The 16327-nt window shown below is 31.4% G+C and overlaps 2 protein-coding genes across 2 annotated transcripts; both read right to left on the reverse strand.

Moving 5' to 3' along the window:
• Nucleotides 1–4710: 4710 nt before the first annotated feature.
• Nucleotides 4711–5382, reverse strand: LOC134248208 (uncharacterized). Its single transcript, XM_062730625.1, has one exon. It carries the CDS (start codon nt 5380–5382, stop codon nt 4711–4713), a length of 672 nt encoding a protein of 223 aa, XP_062586609.1.
• A 9-nt stretch (nt 5383–5391) lies between these two features.
• LOC134248209 (uncharacterized) lies at nt 5392–6343 on the reverse strand. Its single transcript, XM_062730626.1, has 2 exons — nt 6271–6343; nt 5392–5942 (listed from the first exon to the last, which is right to left on the reverse strand). The coding sequence occupies exons 1-2, from the start codon at nt 6341–6343 to the stop codon at nt 5392–5394; spliced, it is 624 nt and encodes a 207-aa protein (XP_062586610.1).
• Between the last annotated feature and the right edge of the window lie 9984 nt (nt 6344–16327).

Here is a 16327-nt window from a genome sequence, read left to right on the forward strand (position 1 = left end):
ACTTATTTAGCAATTTGAAGATCATTTGTGGTGATATTCAAATTTATAAATAAATATGATTTTATAAATAAATATAAAATATAAAATGAAATTAAACAAAAATACATCTAATGGTATTCATAATATTAATGTGGTCGTACTCTTAAATGGCCACCCCCACCCCCCCACCACCCCACTTCCGACACGATTAAAAATCGACAAGACTTTACAGGTAACAACATTTAAGCTGAAGAATAACGGTAGCTGGTCCCGCCGCTGTGTAAACACGGTCTCAGGTAGAACCGCGATCAAAACCCGCGACGGTATAACGCGGAAAGGATTAATACACCGCGGAGGGGACGTGGTATAATACGGAATCCGCGTTGCCTATACTGTATATATTTAACAATTGCTTAGTTTGGTTACTTAATACCCAAAAGCAAGGTAGGGGAACAAAAAATGCATTTCAACGAATCAGTAATATTCAGCAATAATCAGTAGTGCCCCTACCACAACTGAACCCCTGACCCTAGGTCCATTATATTTAATATTTATATCAATATTTAATTAATACAAACGGGCAGATTCAAACAATTAATTCATTTTCAGTATATAAGAATCAGTAGAAGCCCCCCATTTTATTTTAAATTTTTAAGAAAGCCTTTCCTGTAGTTTTACAGGAAATAGATGAAACAATTGTATTTAGATGGTGAAGCGAATAATATCCGCTTGATTTTAGCTAAACACAAGCAAAATGCTGGATCATCCAAAAAAAAAAAAAAAAAAAAAACTGAAACATGTATCTTTAGATGTATCTATAGAAAACATATTAGATAATGTATTTTTTTTTTAAAAACGTTGGCGGAATACTACAAGTATGTATCTTTCTTGTGACATTACAGAAGAAAAAAGTATTTCGTTAATTTTTATACAAAGCCTTTAAAATGCGTGAAATTTTGTCAATATATATAAGGAAAAATTGGCCAGTTGCCAGGGAAAGGTCTTTGACCAGGTTTCCATAGTAACAATGACCCAAATTATTTTTTTTTTCCTTCCACATCCGTGGCTTAAATCCCGAGAAAAAGCTGTGAGTGAAAAATCATTAATTTCTGAGAACCCCGATGTATAATCTTTTATATGTAGGCTGCTTGATTCTTACGTGGATCTGTACTTAACAATGCCGCGTCTTCAGATTGACAAATTTATAAATATGACTAATAGACACACACACACACACACACACACTATATATATATATATATATATATATATATATATATATATATATATATATATATATATATATATATATATATATATATATATATATATATATATATATATATATATATATATTTACATATATATTTATATATATATGTAATGGATATATGCCAAATACTGCATGTTCTGTATGTTAAATTGACTGTTTCAGGCCAGTTAGGGCCGAAAACTGTCTGATAATTTTACATATTGAATAGTATGAGGTATATATCTTACTTAAAACATTGCCATTTAAATGTCCAAAAGTTACCTGGAGGAGTCCGATAATAACGCAATGGGAGTTCAAGCATCCATTGTTTTCTACCCGTCTGATAAGTAGATAAAAGAAATGAGTGAACGGTAAAAGAGTGAGTGAACTCTTGTTTCATTAATTTCATTCATTCAATGGCAGTCGTTTCGTTTACCAGGACAGGGGTACGGTGATGAAAGATTTTTTTTTGGAGGGGGGGGGCATTTTTATCTATAAATTGACACAGATACTGACATAATTTTGGATGATATTTTAACCATCACCATGGCAAGTAAAATGCGGATTTTTACCCTAGCTGAATTTTTAGATTAGATAATAGAAATTCTCAGGTTTTGAAAGTGTGGCCATCGGGGAAACATAAAAGGAGATTGCAAAATCATTTTTTCAGAAATGGATTTAAATTCAAAGTGCTGAATCAAAAACTCTTTTAAAGAGTGAAAATTAATGTGGAAGGTTTAAACTCGGATTTCTTTTCATGGATTTGCTATTTTGTATTGTGATCAACTTAATTTCCTTGTGTTTGGTTTCCCCGAATTTTTTTCCTAACATTTTTATTGGGGGTTTCTGGACATATTTAATCTTAATTTCATTCTTCTTTTTGTTTTTTAAATACCGACCGATTTTGTTATCATTGCCGTCCGATAATAAATTATAATTTATTATTATCGGACGGCTACAGGTAAATTTTTAGACTGCAAGAACAAAGGCTTGACGTCACAGCAATGTTTTAAATATATATATCATTTAGAGTCATCTCTCTTATCACATTGTCGATAAACATCCATATTAAAAGTTGAAATGAAAAACTTTATCATCTGCATGTACAACATTTTATTACAAACTACGGAAGGGAAAATGACCCTTCAAAAAGTTGACAAGCCCTATTGCAGTTTAATTCAAGATGTCATGTGCCTTACAATAAAGAATACTTTGTTTTAGGTCTTATAATTTTGTTACGGTTTACTCTTAAAATGCAGTGTGGCAAGGAACTTTGAAAACAAATACGCACTTTGACTTTTTTTTCAAAGTGAATTAAATTTGGGACTTTTTTAACGGTGTACATCAACATTTTACCATTGAGAAATTTAAACGCACTTTGAAAGAAATTAAAATTATGTATTAAACAAAAATTCTAGACTTCGATTTTAGTAATTGAGAGGATCAATTTGTAATAATTATATCTTTCGAAACCTTTTTAGCTCACCTAAGCTGAAAGCTCAAGCGAGCTTTTCTGATCACCCTATGTCCATCGGTCTGTAAACTTTTCACATTTTCCTCTTCTAAAGAACTACTGGATCAAATTAAACCAAACTTTGTACAAAGCATCCATTGGTAAGGGGGAATTTATATTGTTAAAATTAAAGGCCAAGTCACCTTCCAAGGGACGATTATCAAGAAAAAACAAAAATAAGGTGAGGTACATAGAAATATATAGGAAAAAACTTTAAATATCTTCTTCTCAAGAACCGAACACGGAGTACTTAACGAATCGAAAATCCTTGATGTTACCAAACGTCAAAAGCGTAACAATGCATGTAACGTTTCTCAACACAATCATCGTTTAACCAGACGCATTTCTTATGTCGTTTTAAACAGTCTTCAAAAATGTGTACAAACTGTTCAGATTTTGTATGTAAAATAATATTTAACACTTCCTGTTTCAGATCCTGTAAATCAATAAAACTTTGTCCGCGAAAAAAGACTAGTTAAGAAAATATGACAAAGTCACGCTGCGAAATACATTTTTGCAGCACTGTAATGTCGAAACGATTGTATTCCTTCACGCATGTCATCTTGTTAACTGTTTCTTCTGTCCGAAAATTTTATATTCCACTTCAATTCTAGAGAGCGGCTTTGTTTACTATATTTTTCCGACTGTTGAAAGCATTTATGGGTCTCTGTTGGTGTTTTTTCCGATCTCAAATCAGAATTTTATCACTGTTCACTGGTCCACCTTTTCAGAAAACGTCACTTTTTCGAACAACAGATTTTAACCTCAATTTCTTATCCATTTCTAAACACTGGATATTAAAAGTTTGCAGGTTTGTCGTTTTATCCTTTGTTAATTTCTCAATGTTAAAGCAATCTTGATATCCGCGGAATGTTACAAAATACAAATGAAATTTATAAAGGAATAAACAACTATTTAATTTTTCTTTAAACTTTAATTTCTTGTTGTGCTCCGGGACACCATCCCAAGATTAATTTTGCAGACATTATTGTAATTTTATACTTTAAATTGAATATAAGTTCACATTTTTTTAGTTCACATTTAGAAAAATATCTTTTTTATTCAACCATAATTTTAAATGTTTTTTTTTAACAGAACACATTTTCTAAGGAGTGCAATCTCTATGTAAGGTAAATGTTTGTGAGTTTACAAATTCATGAGTAAGGAATTATTAGGGATTTGTTTTGTCAAATTCATTTGAGGAAAAATTAAAGTAAATGATACAATTTTCTCTAACAAAAAGTTTTCTAATGAAATATGGAAGGTAATATTACATATAATTTATTGCATGCGTAAATTATTTTTCATATATTACATTGTGTCGAGGGGAGCATACCAGAATATTGCCACAAGGTGATAGGAAAGCCCTGGAGTGCTATCTCGCCCGATGCCGAGGGCTTTCCTGTCACCAAGGGGCAAACATTCTGGTATTGCTGTCGGAGAATAAAGCCATGTAATGTCTGTTTAATAAATTTTTTTGAACATTGAACCCAAATCGGTCACCCGACATCGAACATATTTATTGAACACTAATGCATGTATCATTACATGTACGTTGAGTATAATTCCGAAATTTTCCGTCCTGTTTCATGGCAGAATGTTTTTAGTCACTTTTGTTGATAACGTTTGTTACAAATTTCAGGATTTTTTCTCCTCAATTATATTATCTAATTCCTCAAATGAACAATTCGCAGACGTTGTCTTGACTTTTTAATTTTCGCGGAATTGTTTACGTTTACTTAGCAACTGCCTCTGTGAATTTCGAACCCGACGAATTTATTATGCAGAATGATCGCACGCTAGGGAACATAACTGTGTTCGGGAGGGCACAAAACTGTTTCCGGTGGAACATAACTGTATCCGGCATGATTCGGAAGTTTTTCAGGGCATATGGATAAAAATATGATATTTGTGATATAATGGGAAAACTTCTTCGAAAATTTTATATATGTAGTTATTCGATCTTTCACAAATATTTAATTTTCTTCACCAAACCCTTGGTCCACTCAGCGACAAAGAGGTTGTCACGCATATCTACGCATAAAAGCCGTGGATGATGAAGATCAAAGTTTTCAATGTAACGGAGGAACTGTCCATCCTGATGTAGGATGTGGATACAGTTGTTGTTGTTATTGTCTGATGTCAGGAGATGACTCTTGCTGTCTGTTATGATGCCGTATGGATAAAACAATCCTTTGGAAGTAGAACTATGACCAGTATATTTAAATCGGAGTTCTCCCGCCTTAATAACCACCATTTTTGCACTTGCAGCATTGTCAGCAAAACAGATATCCAGGTTTTTATTCTCACTGATGTTTTTACTGTAGTGACAAGATAAATAGAGAGGCTGGCATACACTATCAAACTGAATGATTTGTTTTTCCATGGAACCAGAGTAACGGACTACTCTACACTCTTCAATCTCATCATAAACGGCAACTAAAACGTCACCACATGAGGTACTATAGATGTTGGTAGGTAGCAATCCCTTTAATCTGATCGTTTCATGTACATGTATTATTTTATTCTCCACTATGTTTACAGTTCTTTCATCTTGAGTAGCATACACTAGATCTCCTCCACTTGTCACTGACATGTCATGTGGTATGAAGCCTGATTTGGTTTGGACTGACTTCATTAGGATACCCTAGAGGTTATAGAGTTTCTTAAATCGGTTTCTTCCACGCATCCAGATTTCGTCTTCACCATAGCAAGTTAAGCTAAAAAGTTCATCATACCCAGTCTGTATAGCAGTAATGAATTCTGGTTCATCCAGAACCACTTTGTAATCATGCTCTTCTGTTGTTGACAATGCCGATAGAGAACCAAACATTTCACTAATATTCTCTGAAATGATCACCTTAGGAGAAAAAGTTGGTAATGAAATACTGACTTTAGACGATAACTTTTTAAATTCGGCATTTCTAGATTTGTGTGCAGATATGAATGAGACATTATTAGAATCCAGCATTGCCTTCAGATCACAAATACTCTGTTGAACATCAAGAGTAATTTTTTTTATTTCATCTTCTTCTTTCTTTAGAACAGCCAAATGTTTTGCTTTCATCTCACCAATATCTGATTTTTGTTTGTTGACAATAAAGATAATTTCCTTTTTCAAGTTTTCACCTTGTTTGGTGACAGCTGTTGTCAGTTTCTCATAATTTGTCTCCACGTCTTCTTTTTCAGAGTTTAAATCTGATGCAATTTTTTCATATGCAGGATAGATTCTTTCCTGTAGTTCTTTCAAATCTGTTTCTAAATCCTTGGTTTTTAGAACTTAATTTTTCCTGAGCATCTGATAAATCATGCCCGTTGTGTTTTCCAGATGAGATGCAGGAAGCACAAACTGGAATATCACAAGTCTCGCAGTAAAGTTTACAATGTTTTTTGATGTGGTTTAAGCATCTTGGGTACTTTGATTTAAAATATCTGTGTTTGTACGGTACAATATTGTGTCTGATGGAATGATCAGAGAGGTGTTTTTCAACGCAGGCTGTACAAAGATTAACATGACAAAGTTTACAATGACTCTGTAATGCAGCTGCTTGACACAGGTCACAGAGGAGGATCTCTTGCGCACAGTACCGGGGGTCCATTATACGTAATTGTATCTCATGACCATGATTCTGTGAAAGACATTATGAAATTAGAATATAACAAGTACATTAAATTCAATCTGCTAATCTTTGAATATTTCTAAAACGCGTTTTGTAAGGCATCATTTGATTGGATAGAAAAATTAGTTTTGTTAGAATAATCTATGATCTCTACGTCAAAATAAATTGTACTTATTGAATAATTCATTTATCTCGATGTTAAGATTCAATTTGATTCAACACGAAGACATTTTGAGAGTATATTATCCTATTTTTACACTTAGTGGAAAACATCAAGTTCTGAAAAGCTACTTTTAAATTATTTATATATATTGGGCTTAATCTACTCATTGCCAATCAAGTGGGTTTAAATTTTTTTTTATAAATTTTACTTCGGTATAGATAGGTATAATGGTTGAGGGTTTGAGTTAAATGAATTGAAAAGTTCAAATAGTGAATGATTAGATAGTAGCCAAACCAAGGGGTTTATAATACAATTATTTAAGAAAGACAGGCATTTAGACTTTTCTGAATAAAGACGTTATGGGAAAGAGCAAAAAAAAAATCAATAATAATTATAAAAACCAGTTGTTAGTGTCTTAGGGAATTGACGTTAAGTTGTGGGTGTGTCTGTAGAAGATTGAGAACACAATTCTTATATATCTATTTATGGGATTCTATTGGAGAATGCAGTGCCTCACTTTCTCCCTGGCCTGTCTCTTACCCTGTCTCTACATAAGAAAACATTTAAGTACTGTGTGATACACCGGTACCTCTATTATCATTCCAATTACATGTAATCATTTAGACAGAATGAAAAAAAAATCTATCTAACCCTTGAAAAGGACCTGCTCCTAAGCAAGCTACCTAGGAAATATCTTTCAGATCTTTAAAAAAAAAACAACACAGCCATTATACAAAGTCAATCTAAGGTATTATATAATCAAGTTTGTACAGATTATGACCGCAAACTTCCTTCGCAACGGTTTTGAAATCATTTCTGCTTTCTATAGCTAATTTAAGCGATATGGACAATATTCATTTTGTTTATTTTATGTTGTTGAAATTGTTTTTAAAAGTAAAATTAAAATATGGCTGTCTTTTTCTTATATTATGTAAGTAATATTTAAAAATCTGAAAATATTTCTTATTAACATTTTAATTAGTTGATATTGATTAATGATTATTGTAGATACATATTTTTTTCTTTCTAACATATCACTGTTCACTCTTTACGTTTGGGAGGTCGTGAGATCGAACCTTTGCCCTGACTGTCTTAAATATAAGTCGATAAAAAAAATGGTTACCAACTGTTCCTTCTCTATGCGCTCAGAACTTTGTAGTGAACGTTGCGGGTCCTTCGGATAAGACCTTAAAAACCAAGGCCTGGTGTAATGGCAGGCCTTGGCACGATAAAGCTCCATCAAGGCTCAATGGCCCTGAGTGCCGAGTAAAGGACAAGATTTGAAACCATTCACTGGTCTGTGGAAACGTCTCTATATGAGTGAAATATTACTTTATTTGACGTACACCAACATAAAACAAATCAATCACTCTTACATCATATTCTATTGTAAAGGACAAGTGCTCTTAAGAAAAACTTAATGGGCCCTTTTTGTGCCATTTTACTTTGGAATCTAGCGAAGATGCTTTAGAATGTATTACTAAATCGTTCTCTATTGGTCATAGTGTGTTACCAGTGGATATTTCTAATTAATACCCATTCTCTGTAACCACTTAAACTTTTGTGGCACGCATAGTCACAGATTTTTTTCATATTTGGCTGGAAAGAACCACCTCATAAACTACTTCAAAAAATATAGTTAGATCATATGAATGTTGAGTAGTTACCATGGAAACGGTGTCTAAAGTTGATTTTTTGTGAAAAAATGCAATATTTGGGAAAGTTTTTAAAAGAAATGCGGCTACTTCAATTCATGTTACTCACAAAATTAAGAAATATAACATCTAACTTTAAAAGGCATGTTAAAACCTTGTTGGTATTCTTTTTATAAATATGAGAATTCTTTGATTAAAATAGCAGACAATAACTTTGAAATTGAATTATCTCCCTTTGATAATTGTGAGCTCTTCAGTGAGAAAGATAAAAAAATCATTATACAAAAATGACTGGAAGTTGTCAGCATACAGCTCTCTTGATCAAGGAATTCAAGTAAAATCAACTGTTTTTCCTGTTTATTTAATTTGCATACAAATTTTAGCCTCTGTTTATATCCTACCTGCAAAAGAATAACTTTGATATGTGAAAAATCGTGAAATGTACAAGCTAGACTACATAGTTCAGGAAATCAGCTCTGTACATAAGCATTAGTCTCAAGGTCTAAGGAGTTTCAAAACGGGATTCAAGATAAACTTGAAATATCAGAATTACTTGTATTATGAATTTGGTTTTTTTAAAAGAATTACTGTGTCTCACGATCAGTCAGAGTGATATACTGGAGGACTGCAATGAATACGGCGTTAGAAAGCAAATGAATTTTTAAACTGAATGTTATTATAGAGACTAATAATTTTTTTTAAAAAACTGAATATGTCCTTGGCTGAAAGGGAAAAAAATACACTGAATAATAGCTACAATTCCCATCCACAGGTCATTATTTCAAATTCAGAATTTTTTTTTCGAAACCCATGGTATAATACATATTATATATGGGTTAGAAAATTGTTAAATATGCAAATCCCCCCTCCCCTTCCTAAATGAAAAAGAGTTTGGGCATTTTATATATTATTTTTGGTTTTTTTTCTTTGCTCTTCAGACTTTTTTCTGTGAAGAAGAAAATTAATAATTTTCCCTAAAGATCATATTGGAAATAAATATGTCCTGCCATGAAAATAAACCTAACTTAACCCCCCCCCCCCTTCTGGATCAAAAGTCGTCCCCTAGCCCATAGTAAACGCAGTCATATTATGTAGTTTTTAAACATGATTAACAAGTGTACTATAAAATGTTTTGTTAACCAGTGAAATATATTTTTGATGATTAAGGTAGTTGCATAGAAATACAAATTGTCTGTGAATCAAATTTAGATTTAACGGTTTATCATTTTTCTGGACTAAGATACATTGTGATTTAAACTTATAGCAGTACAATATTAAATATGTCTAGCAATATTTTATTAATAATGAAAATAATTTTCTGCCCCCCCCCCCCCAAAAAAAAAAACAACAATTAATTAAAGCAAAATAGGAGATTATTTGAACAGGTCCAGCAGATGTTTACAACAGATTATTATTGATTAAACTTTGGGAAAATCAGATCTTTTGCGTAGATCCAGGCATATTTGTGTTGAAATATTTACCATCAACATCGCTAAAGTCATTTTTTTAAAGAATGATATAAATTTCAAAGTAAATTAGATTTCTCCGTCAACTTCTCTGAAAAAAAAATCACTGGAAAACACATTTTGACTGTTACTTGAAAAGTTCGGATTGTTAAATATGGTTTAAAAATGTACATTTAGGAGCATTGGATTAGTTTACTAAAACAGCAGAAGAGTGTCTTACATGTTTGTAGCGCAATTCTCTACATACAAGAAGTCTTGCACTCAATATGGAAAGTGTATAGTCGTCCAATATTCTTAAATGCCTACATGTACCTTTATATCAATAAAACCTGAAAACTGTACTTATATAAGCATTTTCGCATTATGCATCAAGCTAAAGGGAGAATGTAAAACCAGTTTTCAATAAAATACATTCAATATACGGGATTGAGGTCAGGATACAACATTTACAATACCAGTATTCCGAATAACCGAGAATATGTCTCCCTTGCTTAAGGAGATAAGAATTTCTGTAGATTAAGAAGGGGGTGTGGGAGGGTGGTGGGGTAGGGGATGGGACACTTTAAGTGGGGCGGGCCGGACCATAGGGAGTTATGAACAAAACAAAAGCTAACCTTAACGTATTTTGTTTAGATATCGCTCGGAAATGAGAGTTTTACATACAAACAATGTTTTTTTTCTACCTTTACCTTTTGACCTAGAAATAAATAGGGGTCATTTTAAGCCAAAGCAAGTTGTTGTATAAATCCAAATTGAAAGAGATCATAGGCTTCTTAAGATATCCCATGATAATAAGATGTTAAAACAGACAGAGGGGGGGGGGGTAATTTTCATAGACAAAAAAATAAATAAATGCCTATTTTCTCCCAATTTCAAAGTTATTTACAGCTAAAACTGTGTATTTTATTAATATATATATACTAGTATGTTTTACTTACTTGCGTAAAACATGAGAAAAAAATCTGCGTAACATTTAAGGAATGAAGCTTATTTCAACTTATGTTATCCAATATAACATAACTTGGGGCAGTTTACGCTTTATAAACCGTGAAGCGGTTTATAAAAAAGCGTAAACTGCTCCAAGTTTTGTTATATCGGATAACATACATGTAAGCTGAAATTAGCTTCATTCCTTATAATTTAATTCTAGTGTAGACAATGAGTTAATATTACCTCCGGAAAAAGACTTCAAATTGAGCATTATTTTAAAAGTAACGTCAAGCGGAGTAATACATTTTTGACGTTACTCGTTGTGACGTAGGCAAGTTATGTTATCCAAAATATTTTATGTTCCTCTGAATGAATCAGCCTATGAAATTGCTTGATACAAGTGAAATTAAATTATTTAATTATATCCAAGATTTTTTCAAAATATGGGGATGCTTGAAAGTCTGATTTAAATGGAAAATATCATCGACCCCCCCCCCCCTTATTTCAAGAGTTGGAATAAGGGATAATGTACTATTTAGCACTGGTACTAAAATAATGAATCAAATACCCTTGAACTGTTTTTTTTTTTTATTTTTAATAAAGATTTTATGGCTAAATTGCCATTATTATTGAATAAAATGGTAGCAAAATGTAGGCGGGAATTGAGAGTTAGCGTGCATAGTTCTTTATATACCACTGTGACCTTGAACTTTGACCTTCTGTCCATATGGACACACATTCATATGATGCTAGTTATTGTTGACCAGAACTGTTACTTTGTTTCTTCATTTGTTGTTTAAAACACAAGTATTAGTTATGACACAGAAAAAATGTTGTTTAGTTTTCTTATATATCTATCAAAATCGGCCAATTTGACCTTGACCTTTGACCCTTAGTCATGAAAATTGATTTTTTTTGCTTTGTTTTTGCTATTGTTTACCATATATCTAAATTTGATTTAATCCATTGTAAAATACCCAGGCAATTACATGGATCCTTATTGTATCTACGTATTGTACTTTTCTAGGATTTTGAAAAAAAGCATAAGTTTGTAACCATGGTAACATGAAAACTAAATATAAATACCAAGTAGGTCTTTGTATTGTGTATTAGAACTATATGTGGACTTTCAAACAAATGTATTCGTTTTTTCCAAACTATCCGCAAAAATTTATAATGGGCTTTTCAAAAGAGCCTAAAATCTACAATTTTCCACAAGAAAAATCCTACCTATAAATGAGGGATATTTTTTCTATGAGAAAAAAGTTACTGAAATTCTAAAAATTTTCTAAAGCACTGTAAAATGATGTATTTTGGCAAAAAGGTAAAGTCATGTTAATAGCTTGTTCCATTAAAGACTTTTAATAAGTCAAAAAGTGTCATTTTTTCATCAAAATTTAGCGATTTTAGGCCATGGAAAATGTTTGTTGGTTGCCATGGTAACCATGGACCATAGCAACCATTTTATTATGAATTTTAAGCACATACATCAATATAGGAATGTATGCAAAGTTTCATAAAAATCCAAGACCATGCGTGCCACACTCCCTATGTAAGAGTTTAAATGCTTACAGAGAATGGCTATTAAAAAGCATGTTAAGTATTACTTAAATCAGCATGGATTTGAAACAATTGTATATTTTTGAATGCCCATGGATACTTTAAATCCGGAAAAGTCGTATACTGAACCTTCTTTTAGTTTCGTTTATGTAAGTCAATGGGAATTGATATTTAAATCGATACTTGTACAATCGGATGGTTGATCATAGTCGGGCGCTTTTACAGAATGTTACTTCTTGCGCCAAATCTGTTTTTAAAAATATTTAGTGAAGTTGTGTAGTTGTCTGTAGCTATAATAATTAAATTAAGAAATTGGTACTCTTGCTTTTGAAAAAATACAATAACACTTTCATTGAATTTCAAATTAAAAAGAAGTGTTTACTTGGCTTTCAATAACTGTTTCATTGTTTTGCATGAAGGTTAAAAATGTTTAACACTTTTATGAACAACACTAAACTCTCTTTACCATTCTGTGTTCTTAAAAACAAATACATACAAATATCTCTTAGCGGCACAACTTTGACTTACAGATACAAAACCTGCCTCTGTGAACAGTGAACACATTTGAGGAATGTTTACCTGTGTAGATCTCACGTGACTATCAGTATTTTAAATAATTTAGAGCACACGTGGGTTCAATATGGGTCATGCAGGTAAATATCTTTCACTTGCTATACGAAAAACACAGTATACTTTTTATACATTTTTAATATTTTATGTACCACCCTTATTGTGTGCAAACTTTTACACACGTTTTAAAAATGTATTATGCGACTTTTGTCATTCGCACTAATTTGTACAACGTAATGCTCATATTTACCAAAAACTTTGAAATGAATGACCGTTCTCGATTTACTATGGAAAACCACAAATGTCGACTGACCTCTTCTACTTTGTTTAGTTGTTTCTTTGTATATTCGTGGATTTCAGTGGTAAAATTTATTGAATCGTGTATGGTTTAGATATCAATTAGTTATTTGAGATGAAAACCTTTGCTTAATTTGATTGTTTATTTTTCCCATTTTGCATAAGTACATCCATTCTTTCAAAAAGGCATTTAAACACATCGAAGCATTTTTCTCATAATAAAGTTTCTGACTGGCTAAACTAAAATATTTGCTTACATTGCAAACCCTACACCTATGGAATTTTAGGTCAAACTGAAAAAACAAGTTAAAAGAGAAAAATGTCGTACCATATGAAAAATTAGATTGCAAAAGAAATATTCAAAGCTAAAGTTATAGGAGTGTCTTATCTTTAAATTTAATTTCGTATTCTTGTGTCTGTATTTAAAACATTGATCAACTTCCTTAAAGCTTGTTTTCTGTCTAGATTTTTCAACGGATAAAATTTTTATCATTCGTGTACTGCAGCCATGACTCAGTACTCAGAAGTGTTGCTTTCCTAGTTTTTATGTAAAGATCTTTATAACATTTTTGTCCGGTCATAAGATTATAGGATGTAAAATAGGATATGACTGGCTACATGGTACACTTCTTCCAACAATAATTTATTGTGTTCGATGCAATTGTTCAATACTCTTTATGGTATTTGGGGTGTCTGTGTTTAATTCAAGATATATCATTTTATTAGCCCAATTTCGGCGGGGGATTAGCAAAACTATTTACAAACAAGAAAGGTGGAAGGATCTAGATGACAAAACATATATGATATAACATATACTGAGAGCAATGCTTAATTGTATAGTCATTGATAAATGCCTATACTGAATATTTATTTTGTATATGTTATGATTATACGAGTATATAGTTAAGTAAATGGAGAAATACATATATGCATATCAAGGAACAAGAAAAGACATATTTCATACATGTATGTATTCATCCCAAAATATTATCCCTTTTCAGTTGAGGTGGTCTATCAAGAAATCTAACAGGTAATCTAAGAATATTAAGGTCTTCATTAGTCATGAGCCAATAAAATTCATTATCATAAAACAGAGACTTTTTTAAAAACATATATTAATACAAATATGTTTTAGCTCAATTTAAATATTTAAACACAATATGAAATGAGGACATATATAGAGAAAATGAATTTTATATTGAATATTATTGTGACGATTATTAAAGTGAATAAATTTGTTCATATTACCATATCAAGGTTTTTTCTTATTTTTTTAGCCTGTAAGCTTATATTTGTTACATTGTTATGACTTATCTATGTTGATTGGTTGTTGAAATACCTAGGAAGGGTTCATAAAAGATGTGAATCATAAGACATGTGAAGGTAAAATATTTATCCTATTTATGTGACTTTTTGTCTTTTTTCCATGTAATTTCATAAAAGTTAAGCTATGATTTTTTCAGGTTCATTCATTTTGAACTGTAGAAGTTAGATACATGTACATAGAACATCACTAAGTTAAATACATGTATAAATATGAACATATAGTTAACTTAATAAAATAATATCATGGGCACTCTGTATGTAAAATGATGGAAAGAAGACGAGTTTGTCGTAAACTTTTTTTTTTTTAAATTATGTTTATTTTGTCTTTGGCCTTAACGCAACAGACCTTGTATGCACATAATGTGAAATTTACAGTGCAAAATTTACTCTGCACTTTTGTAGAGAATTTGTATTGTTTAAATGGGCTTTGAGCTTGAACACTGTACGTTGTCTTTATATTTTATAATTGTCCGAATGATTAAGGGAGCTAAAATGCAGATGCTTTAATGTAATAAGCGGCTTAACGGGAAAATCCATAGTCGATTCAGTGTGTAATATTATTATTAGATTCATAATGTTTTGCACGTGTATATTGTTACACACATGTTAAAAAGAAGAGTTGACGATTGAAAATTTTTACTTATCACTTCATCATTATGATTTGTTGTTAGAATAGCATTAAAGTCTTTTTCTTGTAAAATATCGAAATATAAAAAAGAGACATACACTGTGCTATATTTTATTTTAAGCTCACTGGGATATATTGAGTCGACATATCTTTGAAAGAAGCTATTATAATTAATTAAAAACACTATATATGTAAGTGTCGAGTTGAAGATCACAGTAACTGTTCTTTTCTTCTCGTGTTAAAGATTTTTTTTAATAAATTCTGCTTCACATTTATTGAAAATTAAGTCTGCTAAGAGCGCAATTAAGCAGAACAGGTAAGGCAATTAGGAGGCGGGGCCTAGTCTATGGGAAAATATTAACTATAAAGTCATTCAGAAATATGAAATCTTCAAATTACCACAAAATAATTTTTTCTTTGAATTTTCTAAATGTTCCTTGGAGTTTTTAAGTTTGTGAGTTATGTATGCATTTTATGGAACAAGTCCCGAGGTTTCATTTTCGTATTTTAGGGTGTTTAGGTTTATTTAAGGAACTACATTCATTCTTAGTCAAACTTGTGCTATCATAAAATATTGACATTACAATATTAATTGGGGCGACTTTAAACACATATGCTTTTGGGAAAACTTACTGTAGACTTACAAAAACAAAAGTGTATAAAAGTTGAAATTGTATTTTGAAAAATTTGATTGAATATGTATCGTTTTATCTTTTTTATTGTAAAAAGTACATCAATTTACAGTTGATTTTTTGGTAATTGTTGACAGTGTCGCTGTGTTTTTGTCAGCCTATCATGTCTACTCAATCAACGTAAACAAAATTTAAACATAATTTCAATAAAATTTATATAAGGAAATTTTCGCACTTGATTTATTTTACTCTATTTCGTTCTACTCACGGACGGATGAAATTAAACATGGTGAATTTAAAAAAAACTGTAAAATTTCTTGTGAGAATTAAAAATCAGGCAAAAGCATTTGCAATTGTGAAAGGGCGAAAATCACAGGGGGAGAATGGCCCTGTTTTCAATATATGTTATGATTTTTAACGACAGCTGAGACAACCGCTATCTCGGGCCCCATTTGTACGATGAATTATATTTAATCTTCAATGATTTTGATAGTTTTCAAACATGAATAAATAAATGCAATGCCTTTAGAATAGTTTCAATAGTTAAACACATTTTAATTTTAAAGAATACTATTTTGTGTATGCTTTTTATACCTTTATATAGCACTAGATTGGCTGGACTAAAGGGAATGGGATTTTAAATGTGAGAATTAATGTAGGATTGTTAAAAAGAAGTACACAGATATCATTGTTTATCATAAAGTTTCCTTGTTATGTTATCGTTATCGTCTTAAGA

The sequence above is a fragment of the Saccostrea cucullata genome, unplaced genomic scaffold (genome assembly GCF_032062105.1).
Source record: "Saccostrea cucullata isolate Sc308-1 unplaced genomic scaffold, CSIRO_AGI_Scuc_v1 ctg1839, whole genome shotgun sequence".
Lineage (NCBI taxonomy): Eukaryota > Metazoa > Mollusca > Bivalvia > Ostreida > Ostreidae > Saccostrea > Saccostrea cuccullata.